The 18290-nt window shown below is 49.2% G+C and overlaps 2 protein-coding genes across 3 annotated transcripts in view; one reads left to right on the top strand and one right to left on the bottom strand.

Moving 5' to 3' along the window:
- Positions 1 to 3354, bottom strand: part of cfap210 (cilia and flagella associated protein 210) — a 123198-nt gene extending 119844 nt beyond the window's left edge. The window contains exon 1 of one of the 2 annotated variants that reach the window (XM_072475870.1): positions 3160 to 3354. In XM_072475870.1, the coding sequence (XP_072331971.1) occupies positions 3160 to 3226 (67 nt within the window). In that variant the 5' untranslated portion in view covers positions 3227 to 3354. Of the gene's footprint in view, positions 1 to 3000; positions 3139 to 3159 lie in introns of those variants that run through there. The other variant, XM_072475871.1, reaches the window with a different exon arrangement.
- A 126-nt stretch (positions 3355 to 3480) lies between these two features.
- phospho2 (phosphatase, orphan 2) lies at positions 3481 to 8480 on the top strand. Its single transcript, XM_072475872.1, has 2 exons — positions 3481 to 3629; positions 7333 to 8480. The coding sequence occupies exon 2, from the start codon at positions 7350 to 7352 to the stop codon at positions 8076 to 8078; it is 729 nt and encodes a 242-aa protein (XP_072331973.1). The 5' UTR covers positions 3481 to 3629; positions 7333 to 7349; the 3' UTR covers positions 8079 to 8480.
- The last annotated feature ends 9810 nt before the right edge of the window (positions 8481 to 18290 follow it).

The following is an 18290-nucleotide window of genomic DNA, read 5'->3' as shown; positions in this document are numbered from 1 at the left end:
CAGGAAGGATATACTGGCATTGGAAGCAGTTCAGAGAATGTTCATTCGGGTGATTCCAGATATATTAGGGTTGGCTTAGGAGGAAAGATTGAGTAGATTGGGCCAATATTTATTACAGTTTAGAAGAATTTGAGATGATATCATTGAACATTGGGAGGACTTGACAGGATAGATGTTGAGAGAATAGTTTGTCTTGTGGGGGAGTCTAGAGCTGGGGTGCAGTTTAAAAATAAGAGATCTGCCGCAGATCATCCATGAAGATCAGACGGGGTTTGTGAAGGGGAGACAGTTGAACGCGAATGTGCGGAGGCTTTTGAACGTTATCATGATGCCGGCGAGGGAGGGGGAGGCGGAGATAGTGGTGGCGATGGACGCTGAGAAAGCCTTCGATAGGGTAGAGTGGGGGTACCTGTGGGAGGTGCTGAAGAGGTTCGGGTTTGGGGAGGGGTTTGTCAGGTGGATTAGGCTGTTGTACGAGGTCCCAATGGCGAGTGTGGCCACAAATAGGAGGAGGTCCGAGTACTTTCGGTTGCACCGAGGGACGAGACAGGGGTGTCCCCTGTCCCCTCTGCTCTTCGCACTGGCGATTGAACCCCTGGCTATGGCACTGAGAGAGTCAAGGAACTGGAGGGGGTTGGTGCGGGGTGGGGAGGAGCACAGGGTGTCGCTTTATGCGGACGACCTGCTGCTGTATGTGGCGGACCCGGTGGGAGGAATGCCAGAGGTAATGAGGATGCTTAGGGAATTCGGGGGCTTTTCGGGGTACAAGCTCAATATGGGGAAGAGCGAGCTGTTTGTAGTTCAGCTAGGGGACCAGGAGAGGGGGATTGGCGAGCTCCCACTAAAAAGGGAGGAGAGGAGTTTCAGATATTTGGGGGTCCAGGTGGCCAGGAGCTGGGGGGCCCTGCATAGGCTTAACTTTACAAGGCTGGTGGAGCACATGGAGGAGGAGTTCAAGAGGTGGGACGCATTGCCGCTGTCCCTGGCGGGTAGGGTGCAGTCAATCAAAATGACGGTGCTCCCAAGGTTTTTGTTCCTGTTCCAGTGCCTCCCCGTGTTTATCCCGAAGGCTTTATTCAGGCGGGTTAACAGGAGCATAATGGGATTTGTGTGGGCGCGAGGGACTCCGAGGGTGAGAAGGGTGTTCCTGGAGCGGAGTAGAGATAGGGGGGGGGGGGGCTGGCGCTGCCCAACCTCTGTGGGTACTACTGGGCCGCCAATGCAACAATGGTGCGCAAGTAGGTGATGGAGGGGGAGGGGGCTGCATGGAAGAGGCTGGAGACGGCGTCCTGTGTGGGTACGGGTCTGGGGGCGCTGGCAACCTCCAAGGAGGTATACCACAAGCCCGGTGGTGGTGGCGGCCCTCAAAATTTGGGGGCAGTGGAGGCGGCATAGGGGGGGGAAGTTAGGGCCTCGGCATGGACCCCATTACGGGGGAACCACCGGTTCGCCCCAGGAAGAACAGGTGGAGGGTTTTCGGGGTGGCACAGGGCAGGCAAACGAACGTTGGGGGACCTGTTTGTGGACGGGAAGTTCGCGAGCTTGGGTGAGCTGGAGGAGAAGTACGGGCTCCCCCCGGGGAACACCTTCAGGTACTTACGGGTAAGGGCGTTTGCCAGACGGCAGGTGGTGGAATTCCCACGGCTACTGCCACACACAGTACAGGAAAGGGTGCTCTCGGGGGGGTGGGTGGGATTGGGGAAGATCTCGGAAACTTACCAGGTGATGCAGGAGGAGGAGGAGGCCTCGGTGGTGGAGTTGAAAGGTAAGTGGGAGGAGGAGTTGGGAGAGGAGATCGAAGAGGGGACGTGGGCAGATGCCCTAGGGAGAGTGAACTCTTCCTCTTCATGTGCGAGGCTCAGCCTCATACAGTTTAAGGTGCTGCACAGGGCACACATGACCGGGACAAGGATGGGCAGGTTCTTTGGGGGTGAGGACATGTGTGTTAGGTGCTCAGGGAGCCCAGCAAATCACACCCATATGTTCTGGGCATGCCCAGCGCTGGAGGAATTTTGGAAGGGCGTAGCGAGGACGGTGTCGAGGGTGGTAGGATCCAGGGACAAACCGGGCTGGGGACTCGCAATATTTGGGGTGGCAGAGGAGCCGGGAGTGCAGGAGGCGAAAGAGGCTGGAATTCTGGCCTTTGCGTCCCGGGTAGCCCGGCAGAGGATTCTCCTTCAGTGGAAAGATACGAGTCCCCCAAGTGTGGAATCCTGGATCAGCGATATGGCAGGGTTCATTAAATTGGAGAGGGTGAAATTTGCCTTGAGAGGGTCTGTACAAGGGTTCTTTAGGCGGTGGCAACCGTTCTTAGACTTTCTGGCAGAACGCTAGACATTGGTCAATGGCAGCAGCAGCTCGGGGGGTGGGGGGTTTACTTTATTTTTGTTTATGTTATTTACACTGGAAGGGTCTGAGGGGGTGTATACACCTGTTGTCTTAAGTCGGGGTGTTAATGTTAATTTATTATTTAGGTACGGGGGGGGGGGGGGGGGTTTGGGGGGTTGCTTTTTTAGATTGTGTTTTGTACTTAACCCTGTTGGGTACTTTTTTCTTTCTCATTTTGTTATTGATATTTTATGAAAACCTTTAATAAAAATTTTTTTTTTTAAAATAAGAGATCTCCCATTTAAAACAGAGGTGAAGGGAATTTCTTCTCTCAGGGGGTCAATTGTCTTTAGAATTCTCTTCCACAGGGAGCAATGCGGGCTGGATCATTGAATATATTCAGGGCTGAGTTAGAAAGATTACAGATTTATAAATCAATGGTTATGCTACGGGTCCCATTGCAACCGGTCCCATAATGTAGAGTATATCCCCCATAGGATAATGTGGGTGTCCTTGTCCCCTGCACCTCTCCCCGGGTTGTCCATCCGTAAACAAGGTGTTTTTACAGAAATCACAGAGAATACGGTGCAGAAAAGGCCCTTCAGCCCATCGAGTCTGCACCGACGATTGGATTTGTTTCTCCCTCCCATAAGTGCTGCCATATTTCCTAACCTCTCGGTTTCTGCATGATATTAATAACACCACCGCAAACTCAAGATAGTGCCCGACACCGAATGCACCACTCCCGGAGTGATGGGGTCGGCGCCGAGTGACCGGGCCTGGCACCGATGAGCAGTAATGCGCTCTGTGCTCCTTCCAACACAAACTCACTGGAACCGCTGCTACTGGCACTCGCCGACCTTCTGTTTGGAGACGTGAGGTCTGCAGCTGACGCCATTTGCTTAGGGAGAGCAGAACACGCATCGGAGGCTAAATGCGGAGCGCCGACATTGGTCCCCTGGCTTCATTCGGCTCACGACCACCTTTGTGTGGTGTGTCCCCTGTCGGCTGTTGCTAGGCAACCGCGCCGGGAGCAGCCCCGCCCCCTCCCTCTGGAATATTTCCTTGGTTGCCAGGCGGCCGGCCGGTGGGTGGGGCCTCAATGGCGGAAGGGGCGGCACGAGCGCTCCAGGCCACTCGCTTGCGCCACCGCTGGGCACTGTGGGGAGTGGCACTTCACACAGCCGAGCAACCTCAGGTGCTGAGTGAAGGCTTCCTGTTCAATGAAGGTCTCCGAGACATTACAAAAGGCATTTCATGCTTGGATTGTCGTTCCCACAAGCAGTGAGGATTCCTCCCAGGTACCGCAATTAAAAATATTTCCGAAAGCAAGAAAAAGCTTGCTGCAGACCTGAGGGTATCGGCTGGGTTATGAATAGTTTATCCTCTGTCCTGCGGGGTTTATTTTTACACTTGGTCTCTTCAGTAAATCTATACAAGGAGATCTGAGACTCCTTGTTTGAGCCTGCCCAGGATCAGCGGCTTGGAGAGAAGTGTGCACGGCCAAATCCAAAGTCCAATATCTGTGGAAATTATTAGGGTGTTACATTGTCACATTATTCGTAAAGAGCTAGGAACTAATTGCAATGTGAATGTATCCCGGAGTGCCACGTTTTACTGCTGTGCTGCAATCATGTGGAGTAACAATGTATCAGTCTACTCAACACATGGAGAGCTTCATAATATGACATAATAGGGGCAGGAATAGGCCTTTCAACCTGCTCTACTCAATAACATTATGGTCGGTTTGATTGTGGTGTAACTGCACTTGCCTTCTTACTTTACCTCTTTGTCAATCAAAAACCTTTGTTACTCCGCCTTTAATATGTCAATAAAACCAGCCGACCGCTCACTGGGGAAGGTAATTCCTAAGTCTAATTACCCTCTGAGAGAAGAAAATCTTCCTCAAATGAGAGACTCATTTTTAAACTGTACCTCCTAGTTCTCCATTTTCCCTGCAAGAGGAAACATCCCCTCAGCATCTATCATGTCAAGTCTCCCCCCCCCCCCCCAATCTTAAATGTTTCAATAAGATCACCTCATTCTTTGATACACCAATGGCAATGGGTCCAACCTGCCCCACCTTTCCTCATAAGATAACTGTCAATCCAATAAGATTCATCTGAGGAAGGAGCAGTGCTCCAAAAGCTAGTGATTTGAAACAAACCTGTTGGACTTTAACCTGGTGCTGTAAGATTTATTACTGTGCTCACCCCAGTCCAGCGCCGGCATCTCCACATCAATCCAATAAGAAACAGTCTTCTGAACCTTATCCAACCTGCTTCAAATGGAAATATATCCCTCCTTAAATAAGGAGACTAAAAACTGTACACTACTGCAGATATGTCCTCATCAATGCCCTCTACAGTTGCAGTGTGAGTTCCCTACTTTAATACTCCATCCCTCTTCCAATAAAAGCAATTTGCCTTTCCAATTATTTGCTGTACTTGCATGCTAATTATTTGCGATTCATGTACAAATACACCCATGCCCCTCTACCCCACAGCATTCTGCAATTTCTCTCCATTTAAAAATAATATCTTTCTTTTCTATTCTTCCTCACAAAGTGGACAACCTCATTTTTCCAACATTTTCCCACTTCTACCTAATATTTGCACCACCACTTAACCTATCTTTTCCAAAACTCTTGGTGTCCTTATCACAACTTTCTTTCCCACCTATTTGTCAGCCATTTTGCCACGATACACTCAGTCCCTTCATACAAATCATTAATATAGGTTGTGTATATTCAAGGTCGGAGGACTGATCCCTGTGGCAACAGACTTTAACCATTTGTCAACTTAAAAATTACTTGAAAAGCAGTTAAATGCTTTCTGCTGTGAAGAAGATCAAATTAAAGCACTTGGTGCTTTTGATATGGTAAGTAACTGTCACTCATAGCAAGAATGTTTATAACATTGTGGCTAGCATCAAAACAAGGTAAAGGAGGTGCATTCAAGTGTGAGGAAAGATAGATCAACAATCCACCAAGCAGCTGTATCTGGAGTAATAAAACTGTCAATCTTTGGCTAATGCAATGTATTGCTGTGTGAAATTGAGTGGAAGATTTGCATTTCAAAGGTTGTCAAAGGATTTCAAGCCCTCGGAGGTATACTTCGCTTTGGAGGAAGCCACTGACAGTTGTAACAACTGCGGCTCTAAACACATTTGTCTGAGGCAAAAGATGTTAGGAAAGGGCATGTGCAAATGCAGTGATTTTTCACTCTACTGTCTGCACAGCTCTTCATCTTTCAGGCTGAGGCCTCTGATGGGGAGGGGGTGGTCTGATGGGGGGCACGGAGGGTCGGGTCACCCTCATAGATGCATGCTGTGGGGGTGACCCGTTATTCCTCTGGTGGTAGAGGGGAGGATGCCCTATCTGTCAGCGGAGGGGGGGGACAAGATTTGCTTTGGGGAGGGGTGCCTGTGCCGGACCTCCAAATCAGGCCACCCACTCAAAATGGCAGCCTGTTGTAATCCCGTGAGCTCTCCTCCTTGCAAAAATTTGCATGGAAAAGGAAAAAGAATCGCACCTGGCTGCCACTCCTAGCACCAGCAGAGACCAGTCTCCGCTGGCGGAAGCACTTAATCTCCAGAATGGAGAATCAAGCCCAGTATCTTTAAATTTACCCAGTTCCAAATCCTTGTATATCCCTAACTTTAGAGCTAATCCTCCCCAAACAACATCCTCTAGGGTTTTTAAACCAACAGGCAAAATCCAGTAATAGTTACCAAACCAGGTACTTAAATCACCTGGGGTTGCTTCTGACGTAGGGCAGAACATCTGGTTGTTCAAACAAGCTTTTCTAAAGACACAGCTTGCTGGTAGTTCACACAGCTTTACCTGCTGCGGGCTGAGTTCTCAAACAGGCTAACATGAAATTGCTTCTGTATACCATTTTCCCATTTGATCTTCCCTTATCTGTAACCTGCTCAAAAATCACTCTTAATTACCTTCATTTCGTGAGTCTATCTTTTCGAGTGTAATTGTGAAGTTCACACCTCATCTTTTCCTTTAAACTTCTAACATCTTTACACAAACCCTTCTATTCTTCATTGTTACCAATTTTCCTGAGGTAAACATCTGTTTACAGTGTTGCTAGGCTTGTCAACATATCAAAAGCACAAGTTTCATCAACTGTATCTACCACTATACAACTTCCATTTTTAAATTGTTTTAAATTAAAACCACCAGAGCACATTCCCAGTTACTGGATTTCCTTGATTTTCATATAATCATGATTTCCTGACACCCTTGAAGCTGGCACTTGTACTCTGGCATCTGAATTTTGAATTATCGGTACACCCTCAAGCCTAAAGAATAGAGAAAAACTTAAAACAAATATGATCCCATCTTAAAAATTCAAATTTACCAACTTCACTGTAATTTCACACACAAATATAATAGAGATTTGAAGCACAACAGATCGATTTTACAATCACACAACCTTAACTTTATTGGTTTACTTGTGCAGTACTCAGAATAAAAGTGGGATATGGGTCTGCCCTAAACTTTATTTTCCAGTGTGAGCTCATTCACGTAGGAAAAATACTAGGGATGCATGAAGTTATTTATCTTCTATATTGTGGAATTTCCCAACATGGTAGCACAGTGGTTAGCACTGTTGCTTCACAGAGCCAGGGTCCCAGGTTCGATTCCCGGCTTGGGTCACTGTCTGTGCGGAGCCTGCACGTTCTCCCCGTGTCTGCGTGGGTTTCCTCCGGGTGCTCCGGTTTCCATCCACAGGTCCCGAAAGACGTACTGTTAGGTGAATTGGACATTCTGAATTCTCCCTCAGTGTACCCGAACAGGCGCCGGAATGTGGCGATTAGGGGCTTTTCACAGTAACTTCATTACAGGGTTAATGTAAGCCTACTTGTGACAATAAAGATTATTATTATCATAACTCCGTGTGAATAGGGGACTTGTCCATCATTTTCTGTTACAGTCAACACGAGAGTTTCAGTCGTGCTAAACCAATCATTTTCTTCTTTTTTTTACAGAATAAACTACCCAGAGAATGAAGAGTTTACTAGTTTTTGATTTTGATCACACAATTGTAGATGGAAATAGTGACACTTGGGTTGTGAAATGTGTACCAGATAAGAAGCTTCCAGACTGGCTTCGCAAAACATATGATGGAAAACACTGGAATGAGTACATGCAAAAGGTGTTTGCCTACATTGGAGACCAAGGAATCAAGGAATCTGAAATGAAGCAGGTTATGCAATCTATGCCATATACTCCAGGGATGGTTGATCTCTTGAAGTTCATTTGCCAAAACAAGGATCAAGTTGACTGCATAATAATTTCTGATTCTAATATATTTTTCATCAATTGGATCTTAGAAGTAACAAATAGCAGCTTAGCGTTTAATACCATTCTTACAAACCCAGCAAATTTTGTGGAACAAAACCATCTTACAGTTGAGGGTTTTCATTCTCACCACTGTCTGCAATGTCCTGATAATCTCTGCAAAAAAAAAGCACTGGATGACTTTGTGGCTAACCAACTTAAAGCCGGGGTACGATATAAAAAAACTATTTATACAGGGGATGGAGCGAATGACTTGTGCCCCATTAAAGGTTTGAAAGAGTATGATGTTGCTATGGTCAGAAAAGGGTACAAGTTAGAAAAACTGATTCATAAATTGGTTGGTGGAGACTGTGGTTCTATGCAGCCATCAATTGTGATATGGTCATCAGGTGAAGAAATCTTGTCTTATTTAAAAAAATGTTTGAAGACTTAAGGAAATCTCATTTGTAGATTTGTTTATGAACCTGCACCAAAAAAAACCCCACAATTTATTGTCATTTGATTGTAATTCAAAAATGCATCATTCAAAAAGAATTCTCAGCAAAATTGTCGAATTAAAATACTTTTCTCGGGCACTCTAATTCCAGCAAGTTATCAATAGCTAATGATGAAACGGTAGATTGACAGTTGTTTCCACATAGTCTAGCCATTGCACCCTTTCCCTAAGGTCTGATATTTATACTATTAAAGAGTTAGCAATCTTGACCAATTCAAAGTCATTTGTTATGTAAATTTTGTCTAGAGACATTTGAATATTCTGGAAAGGTATTTAAATTCAACACACACCGATGTGTAATGAGATTGTACTTTTAAATAAAATTACTTGTTGCTCGCATTAGGATTGATCTTGCATTAGAAAATGGTGTATTACTCAGGATTCAATATAAATGTACATTAAGCTAGGATATGGGGCTAAATGTAGGGCAGCACGATAGCATTGTGGATAGCACAATTGCTTCACAGCTCCAGGGTCCCAGGTTCGATTCCGGCTTGGGCCACTGTCTGTGAGGAGTCTGCACATCCTCCCCGTGTGTGTGTGGGTTTCCTGCGGGTGCTCCGGTTTCCTCCCACAGTCCAAAGATGTGCAGTTTAGGTGGATTGGCCATGATAAATTGCCCTTAGTGTCCAAAATTGCCCTTAGTGTTGGGTGGGGTTACTGAGTTATGGGGATAGGGTGGAGGTATTGACCTTGGGTAGGGTGATCTTTCCAAGAGCCGGTGCAGACTCGATGGGCCGAATGGCCTCCTTCTGCACTGTAAATTCTATGAAGCTTGTTTCATAATTCTACTAAATTTCAACTACTTCAATGAGCATTGTAGAACAAAGCCCAGTTTGCTAAAATTGCGAAACAAGTGGACATATACTTTAATGGACCGTGTTTTTCATATTAAGAATAGTCACTCATAGCAGTTGTTCACAGATGTATATATTTAATAGTACAATTATGTTATTAAGCGTGGGAGGCTATTGCATAACTGCTGAAGAATTGCAGTAGAATCAGTGCTGCAGTTCTAATTGGGAAAGCAATTTGTAGGAACCTTTTACATTTAGTATTCTGTTGGTTTGTTTTATGGTCCGTTTCTGCAACAGGCAGAAATTTTCATGCTGTAATCTTCAAAGAAGAATCTCTTATTTCCCAAATGAACTTGTGTATTAGCGTTTTTTTTAATGCTTTTCTACTCCTAAATTACAGTACCCATTGAATTCAAAGGGCAACCACAGTTGCAATCAGTTAATGAAGAAAGAAAAAGTCCATTCTTTTTGTGCGTGTTCAGCATCTTGTGGGCGTGATTCTCCGGCCTCGTTACCTTCTCGCTCAAGCGAAACGAGGCCAGTGAATAGCAGGAGAGGCCAAAAATGAAAACTGCGCCAGGCTCCAAACAGTTTGCGATGCAACCGACCTGTTCCCGTAGGCGAAATCGGGATCTCGCCGTAGCGTGGCGAGAAACCAATTAAGCCCTATTTCCATACAATTAACGAGAGCCACCCCATATCCAAAGGCTTCCTGTCATTCAGCGGCCTCTCTAACAAGTGCTCACGCTGGTGGTGATTCGTGCTCCTTTTGAAAAATGTGAACCTGGTAGATGGACATCTGTGCGGAACCGAGGAGGTGAGTAACTATCTTTGGTCACAGGCAAAGGATTGCCATTCCAATGTTCGGTGGGGGGGGGGGGGGGGTGAAGGACCTGCGGTTGGGGGACCCTCCGTAGGGGGGGGGGGGGCCAGTGGCTCACGGCACCACCACCATGCCAACCCCTGGATCGTTTACCTTGAAGGAGGTGCGTCTGGCACCCCTCTGCCAGTCTGGGCCCTCTTCCAAAGATTTTTAAAATAAATTTAGTGTACCCTATTCATTTTTTTCCAATTAAGGGGCAACCCAGCATGTTCAATCCACCCATCCTGCAGATCCCCGGGTCGTGAGAGCGAACCCACGCAAACACAGGGAAAATGCGCAAACTCCACACGAACGTTTACCCCTTGGCCCCGTCCGTCTGCCCCAACGACCACTCATAACACCCACCAACTGCCGAGGCCTTTGGCTGTGCGGCTGAAGGCTTTTGCTGATAGGGAATTGGCAATCGTGGTTCACACATCCCACGTGGATTCCCGTGGGTGGGCCATGTAGCATATGGGAGTCATTGCCGAGAATCCCAATCACACTTTGATGCATGAACACTGCGGGAGACAACATCACACATGCAGCTCCAACATTCAGGGGGTGGGACATAGCTCCAGGGACATGTCCATGGACGGAGGGTTCGGAGGTCAGCCCGCATTATTGGTCTGCACAAAAGTGTTTAATGTGTTTTATAATCCCCCACTCTTGCAAGGGGGTTCTGCCTCCACATAATGTGCACCATCAGCAGTGTGGTGATCACCAGATTGTGCCCCAAAAGCCTGTCCACTAACATGTCCCACCAAGGTGTGTGTATCTGCGCTGGTGGAGGTTGGGGATGACAGCTGTGCCGCGACTACAATAACTGCAATCTCCTCCGAGGTGTTCTTCTCAGAATCAGGAGAGGGGGCCGCCCAGAATGGGCTGGCGCCGTCGGCTGGAGGACCTGTGGTCAGTGGGAGGGATGGGTCAGTCAATAAGGCAGGAACAACTCACGTTTGACAGATCCTCTGGGGTGGGGCCAGGCTCTACGTGGGTGACCTCCCTGTATCGGCCACCACAGTCAACTGCAAGGCACGCACCTCGAAGGAGGTGAGGATTCTTATGTCTGGCACACCTCCGCTAGTCTGGGCCCTCTTCCAAAGATTTTTTAAAATAAATTTAGTGTACCCGTGGCAGCACGGTGGCCTAGTGGTTAGCACAGCTGCCTCGCGGCGCTGAGGTCCCAGGTTCGATCCCGGCTCTGGGTCACTGTCTGTGTGGAGTTTGCACATTCTCCCCGTGTCTGCGTGGGTTTCGCCCCCAAAACCCCAAAATGTGCAGAGTAGGTGGATTGGCCACGCTAAATTGCCCCTTAATTGGAAAAAATAATTGGGTAATCTAAATTTATTTAAAAAATTAAAATCATTTAGTGTACCCAATTCATTTTTTTCCAATTAAGGGGCAACCCAGCGTGTTCAATCCACCCATCCTGCACACCCCCGGGTCGTGAGGGCGAAACCCACGCAAACACGGGGAAAATGCGCAAACTCCACACGAACAGTGACCCAGAGCCGGGATCGAACCTGGGACCTCGGCGCCATCAGGCAGCAGGGCTAACCCACTGCGCCACCGTGCTGCCCTCTTCCAAAGATTATGGGAGAGTTTTTCCTGAGGAGACAGAGGGGGCATCATTAACCATATGCATAGTTCACAGTGATGGGAAGGGTGTGTGAAGGGAGGTCTGGAGGGGGTTGAAGGGTGAGGGGGTGGAGTGAGGGTTGGGGGTTGCATGGGGAATTAGGGGATGGAAGCTCCCTTGGGGTGGGGGAGGGGAGGAGGGTCTTTGGAGCCTACTCACTCGTACTGCCCTGTGTAGGTTGTTGACCTTATGGCAATGGAGGCCAGTCCTCCTGGTCACACGCCCTGAGCTCACAGCTGCCACCACCTCATCCCAAGCAGCACTGGCTGCCCTATGGCTGACTTTCCTGGACCCTCGGGGGGGAAAACAGGACATTTCTCCTGGCCTCCACAGCGTCCAGAAGCCTTCCTCGGTCAGCTTCCCCGAATCTTGGGGCTGGTCTCCTAGGCTCCATTGTTGTGAGCTGGCTGGGGTTGGCTGAGCAAGTTCAGCTTAAGTGCTGCTCGAACATATTGGCGCATGGGTGGTGAGCACGGTGCCAGCAAATCAACTGGCAAGCCTTCGTTTACGGCGAGAAGCCCATGAGGCCTCGTTAAGTGGATCAATTAACATTGAATTTGGGGGGGGGCAGCATGTGGCGCAGTGGTTAGCACTGGGACTGTGGCACTGAGGACCCGGGTTCGAATCCCGGCCCTGGGTCACTCACTCTGTTTTTAAAAATTATACCAATGGATTTTTAGTTTTAAGTTTTGCTTCCAAAATAACAAATTTTCACTGTGTTGCAGTTTCATGTTATATGCTAATTCTGTCGTGTACATTGCAACACAACATTATCACCATTATAATATTTTGGTTCTTTACTTGTGAAGTCACACACTTTTGTAAATTGATGGCTTAACAATATTCTTGAAAGCCGAGCATGGGCAGGATTTTCCGTTTGCCAGAAGCCGAAGTCAGGAAAGGCAATTGGGCGGAGGAGAATCGGTTCCAACGTCAAATTCGTGGCGGGCACTGATTTGATGCCAAATCGTGATTCTCCATCACCTTGACAGTGGCGTGATTGCGTTCCGGAACGCAAGTGCAATAAACACCATTTGCACATCATTAGCGGGCCCAACCCGGTATTCTCCAGAGCTCTGAGATTCTCCACCTCGTTGGGCCGAGTTCCCGCTGGCACGGTTCACTTGTGCTTTTAAAAATTGTGAAACTGGCTTGGTGGCTACCAAAGGAGAGAGAGTAGGTAGGACTCGGAGAGGAGTAACTGTAGACTACTGGGCTGGACTCTGGCCTGCCGGGGGGGGTGGAACGGGCTGAGTGGCCAGGATGATGCCCCAAGGGACTGGGGTGGTGTCCAGGCATGGACCACCATTACCGCATCTTGCAAGGCAGCATCTTGCTGCACACCCCACTAACCATCCACCCTGGATCTGCAGAGTGACACCGACCATATGGGCGCCCCCACCCGGCCACTACCCGTTGGTGGCCTACCCAGGGCAACACCTCAGTAGCCCCTACAGGGGCTGTGATGCCTTCCCCAGGCTGCGGCAGTGCCAGCCAATGGTAAACCTGCCATCAGGGATGGGTGTCAGGGTCAGAGGTCCTCATACAGCACCCGGGAACATGATCAGGCAGTGCTTTGGCCTCCTGAAGATGCGATTCAGGTGCCTGGACTGCACTGGAGGGGCCCTCCAGTCTGATACTGAGAGGGTCGCCCACATTGTGGTGGCCTGCTGCGTCCTCCTAACTTCGCGCAGCAGAGGGACAATGTGTTGGAGGAGGAGGCGGAATGCCATGCCTCGTCCGATGAGGAGGATGAGGGTGGGCAGGACATGGAGCCCAGGCAGGAACGGGAGGCCGCACGTCGTGTGCACCAGGGACAGCGCGCACAGGACGCTTCCAGGGATGATGATGGGGGGGGGGGGGGGGCGCGGACATTGCATCCCACCCCACACTTCCCACCCCTCACACCCATCAGACAAAGCACTGAGGCACTAAAGGTGGCAACAATGTGTACAGATTTGTGTCCTATCCCCTATAACTAAACTGTACCCTGCACCCATGCAAACTTAACTAGTGTCTAACTTTCTGGCCTTACTGGCCCTAATGCTACATCGGGTGGATCCCCAGACGGTACAGCGGGAATGGAGGCGGCCTGCTGGGATTCCTGCCCGTTGACCTGGGGCGACTGGGCCTGAATGGGCCCGGCTGCTGCTCGGATGTCCTGGGTGGCGTGGTGCTGCCCCGTTCTGTCCACTTCCCACCAGATGTGCAAGGGGCAGAAGGGGAGGGGGGGCAGTGTCCGACATGCTGTGTGTTCAGGCACCTATCCTGCGGGAGTCATCGGCACGGGCCCCATCAGCACCTCCTCCCTGGGGTGCCCGATGGCCTCTGGGCTACTTCATGGGATGGGGCTGCGAGGGGAGCGATCCCCTGACGTTCCCCAGCCACCTGGCACTGCCAGTCCTGGAGGCCCGCTCTGATCTCGACCAGGGTCCACCCGCTTGCGGCCATGGAGCACAGGCAGTGGACCATCTGTCTGGAACTGCACCACATCATTCTGCGACTGTGCCACCACCTTCTGGGTCTGTGTCACATCGCCCAGTGAATGCGCCATCTCCTGCTACATCTGGGACACCTCTCTGTGTCTGCGCCACGTTGGACTGCGCCTGGGCAATGCCACCAACGTTCCCAGCCATGGCCCGCTGTGACTGGACCACGCTCTGGAGTGCTGCTGCGATTTCCAGGTGACTCTGGGACATGGTCGCCTGTGAGGTGGCAACCCTGTCCTGGGCCTCGGCCAGCGTCTGCACAGAATGTCCCAGGCCTTGGACATGTTGACCCATAGCTGAAACCATAACCCCAATGCCTCCACCACGGATGCCACCTGTGCAGTGCTGGCCTGGGTGGCATGCATTGTCGGTACCACCACCTCCTGCTGCACGCAGGAGCTGGGGCTGGTTTAGGACACTGGGCTAAAAAGCTGGCTTTTAAAGCAGACCGAGGCAGGCCAGCAGCACGGGTTCAATTCCCGTACCAGCCTCCCCGAACAGGCGCCGGAATGTGGCGACTAGGGGCTTTTCACAGAAACTTCATTGAAGCCTACTTGTGACAATAAGCGATTTTCAATTTAAATTTTCACACGGTTGGACTCCTCCAACTGTACCAGCAGGTACTGGGTGCTCGCCGACAACCCCTCATGTAGTCCCTGGCTCTGGATGGGACTGTTTGTTCCAGAAGCTCGAGACTCGTCTGGACGACAGCTAGTCCCTAAGATTCGGCCTGCCCTCCAACCGTCCGTCCCTTTGGGTGCTCCTACCTCCACCTGCTATACTTGGTCAACTGTGTGGTGAGTACCAGATAGTATCCCAGGAACCTCTTCACTAACATGCCCAACCGAGGTTAGTGTTTCTGGGATGGTGGAGGGTGTTGGAGACAGCTGTGATGGGTAACCTGTGTCATCCTCTGACCCACGCTCTGGGGTCTCCTGAGTTTCGGGCGGAGGGCTGGGTTCCGAGCTCCTCTCATCTCAGCATCACTGCTCGGCTCACTGTGGGGCTCCAGTTGTGGCACCGGCTTGGGTGGGGACGCCAGATGGACCCGCCCCATCACCAACAGGTCCTGCAAGACACAAGGCAAGATGCATCATGAAACCACGGGCCGGGGGATGGGTGGAGGTGAACGTATGAGTGGGGTGGGGCTGATGGTGTTGGCGTGAGGGTGACACACGTGTTACGCAGCCAGCAGCCGAGCTCCCCCTTGGTGACTTCCCGTTCCTCCTAGCCACCCACCATGTCCAGAGCCCTCTGCTTGGCCACGGTGAGGAGCCGCAGGTCCGGCGGTCCCCCTACTGTCTTCTTCCGCTCACAGCCGTTGTACATAGCCTTCGTCTGGGGGGGGGGGGGGGGGGGGGACTCAGAAAACACAGCCGGCCGGTATGGGTACCGGCATGTGGTGCAGGGTGGGGGTTCAGCTGTCCTCCTGGTTGGGAGGGGTAGGATTACGGGTGTGTGGGACGCAGGTAACTGCCAGGGGCACAGTGCTGCCTACTCCCCCTGGCCGCCCCGAGGAGGTCGTGCAGTTTTTTCCTGCACTGCTGTGCCATTCAGACAATGTTGCCCACGGTGCTCACAGCCTCTGCCACCTGCGCCCAGGCACAGCGAACAGCAGCAGCTGGCAGCCTCCTTCCCGGGCCAGGGTACAGGGTCACCCGCCTTTCCTCTACCATGTTCGAGAGGGTCTCCAGCTTGGCATCGAGAAACCTCTCCTCGCTGCCATCTTGTTGGCTGGGATGGTGTGTGTGGAGAGGAAGTGTGTCTATGCAGCTGCAACTTGTCAGCCTTTTGACTGTCAATCGTAAAGTTGGCGAATCCGGCACCGTTTCTCATTAGAATCGATTGTGTTCCATGTGGCGTCGATGTTGGCCCCTTTTAACAGAAGCGGAATCGGTCCTGGTGAGGCGCCAGTTTATCTGTCATGAAAGTCCACAAATTCTGCGTTGACGTCAACACTTAGTCTCAGAAATAGAGAATCGCACCCCACATCTTCTTTGAGGGAAACCACATTGAATGAATATAGCCTGGATCTGACAAGTAGTTGTAAGCTTGGTAAATTCCTTAGTGGAAAATCTGTGTTCCCTGTTGTTTCAAGCCAATAAAAAAAATAGCAGAACACTAGACCAGATTTTGAAAGCTAAACAAGTGATCAAATATACTTACAAGTCCCATTTGCAGTCGTATAAAGAACAATAATTTTTGGAGTAGACATATCCTACGCCCTCTGACCTCCATGCCAGGTCAAACAGCAAGGAAAATCGAGAATACAAGTAAAATATTGCAGATTGTGGAAATCGGAAATAAAAACTGAAAATTCTGGAAAACCTCAGCATGTCTGGCAGCATCTGTGGAAAGAGAAACAGAGTTAACGTTATGCGCCTGCGTTATTCTTCTTCAGAGCTGAAGAAAGGTAGAAATGTGATGGATTTTATACTGTTGAAGAGATAGGTGGGTAAAAATTGGAGGTCAGGGATAGGTGGGAGCTCCGGCAAGATTTGACAAAGGTGTCATGGACACACAACAAAGGGAGTGTTAATGTTAGCATCAAAGACTAAAGGAGGTGCTAATAATGACCAAAGGTTCAGATGGCAGAACGTGTTAGTAACAGAACAAGTATCAGTGCTCTCTGAAAGCAAAACATAAGAGGAAGTTCGAGCTGTTAATTAAGCAATGTTTTTCCTGTAGTGCAGCTGTTTCAGTAAGAGTAATGGATGTCTGAGCTTCCAGCCAAACCTTATTATGCAGGGTTCATTGGTTCTACACATTGTATGATGAATAATTGAGCATAGAAGTGCTATGGCTTGGCATAGGGGGCATGGGGGACCATGTTAGGTAGGTGCAGTCCAGGGTGTTATTGGCGTATGAGGGAGCAAAGAGGGTGGGTGGCGTGTGAGGTGACATGGATGGGGCATGGACACATATTGGGGTTGAGGACTGGGGGGGTTGCCTTTCTGTTATCATTTTAACTGGGACATAGCAGTGAGGCAGGCCTTTTAAATAGCCCACCTTAGCAACTGGCAGCCCCTGTGGCTGCCTCCAACCACTTTCCTGGGTCAGCAGAACTAACTACAGCTTGCACCCATGCCCCTCGCAATGAAGATCCTACCTTTGCGGGATCATGTTTAGCAAGTGAATCAAAATCCCAAGGTGGGTGGGTCGAGCCGGGGATTTTCCCAATTTCCGCTACCCAGGTCAGTGGTGAAGATTCATGCCCTGGTTTGTGCAAGGTCCTCATTATATATCTGTATGTGATGATATCCTTCTCTATGCAAAAGCCTGATCTCAAACACCAATCAAAATCTGAGTCATGAGATTTTATATGGTGGTTTATTGCATGTTGAAAATGCCACAGCAGCTTCCTATTTTCTGATATTGACACCACACACTGGTGGCACATTAATAGAATGAAGACCTTTCCTATTCATTAAATTGAGGAATTATAGGTGGCACAATGATGCAGTGGTTAGCACTGCTACCTCACGGTGACGAGGACCCGGGTTCGATCCCGGCCCCGGGTCACTGTCTGTGTGGAGTTTACACATTCTCCCTGTGTTTGCGTGGGTCTCACCCCCACAACCCAAAGTTGTGCAAGATAGGTGGATAGGCCACGCTAAATTGCCCCTTAATTGGAAAAAAAAATAATTGGGTACTCGAAAAAAAATTTAAATTGAGGAATTATCATATGGAACTTTGAGTCGTACATAAATTACATGAATTGCTCTTTGTACCCGTGTGAAATTGTATAGCTTTTTTTCCTCCTGTCTGCCTGCATTGCACAGTCCTCTTGGATCAGGATCAGTGACATTCTTGATTTGAGCAACTGCTAATGTGATAAATGTTACCTGATGTTGCCTAAAAAGATCCAGTTGCAAAGAAATTCAGCGCATTGATGACCTTGACTGGTACAGACGGTACTGTTCTCCTGATGGCAGTGGGCTGCAGATCTTAAAGCCAGCAATTATCATATTTCTCTAACTGACCCTAAAAAGAAACAACATTTTGAGGCACTTATGATTACATACGCCCAAGTAAGGTTATAATCTGTTGACTCCTGAGGGTGGCTATGATTGTGGAGGGAACAGACACCTTCTATGATGCTTCACTTCAGGAGTGGAATATTCAGCTCATGACTCAAGCCTTTGTCATTATGTTTAGCAAGTGAATCAAAATCCTATACTCTAAAGTTACATCCACCGCTGCTTAGTTCCCGAGCATTCCCACTTCCATGGGAATTAAACCATAGAGACCCTTATTTTCTCTTTCCTTTAGCCGTAGACCCCCAAACATCACAGGAACCTAAAACATTCACAGAATTCAGTTTAGTTGCTTAGTAGTGCAGAACTTATTAGAGTAGGG

The sequence above is a fragment of the Scyliorhinus torazame genome, chromosome 2, assembly GCF_047496885.1.
Source record: "Scyliorhinus torazame isolate Kashiwa2021f chromosome 2, sScyTor2.1, whole genome shotgun sequence".
Lineage (NCBI taxonomy): Eukaryota > Metazoa > Chordata > Chondrichthyes > Carcharhiniformes > Scyliorhinidae > Scyliorhinus > Scyliorhinus torazame.
Note: the sequence above shows the minus strand (reverse complement) of the source record. Positions and strands in the feature narration are given on the sequence as shown.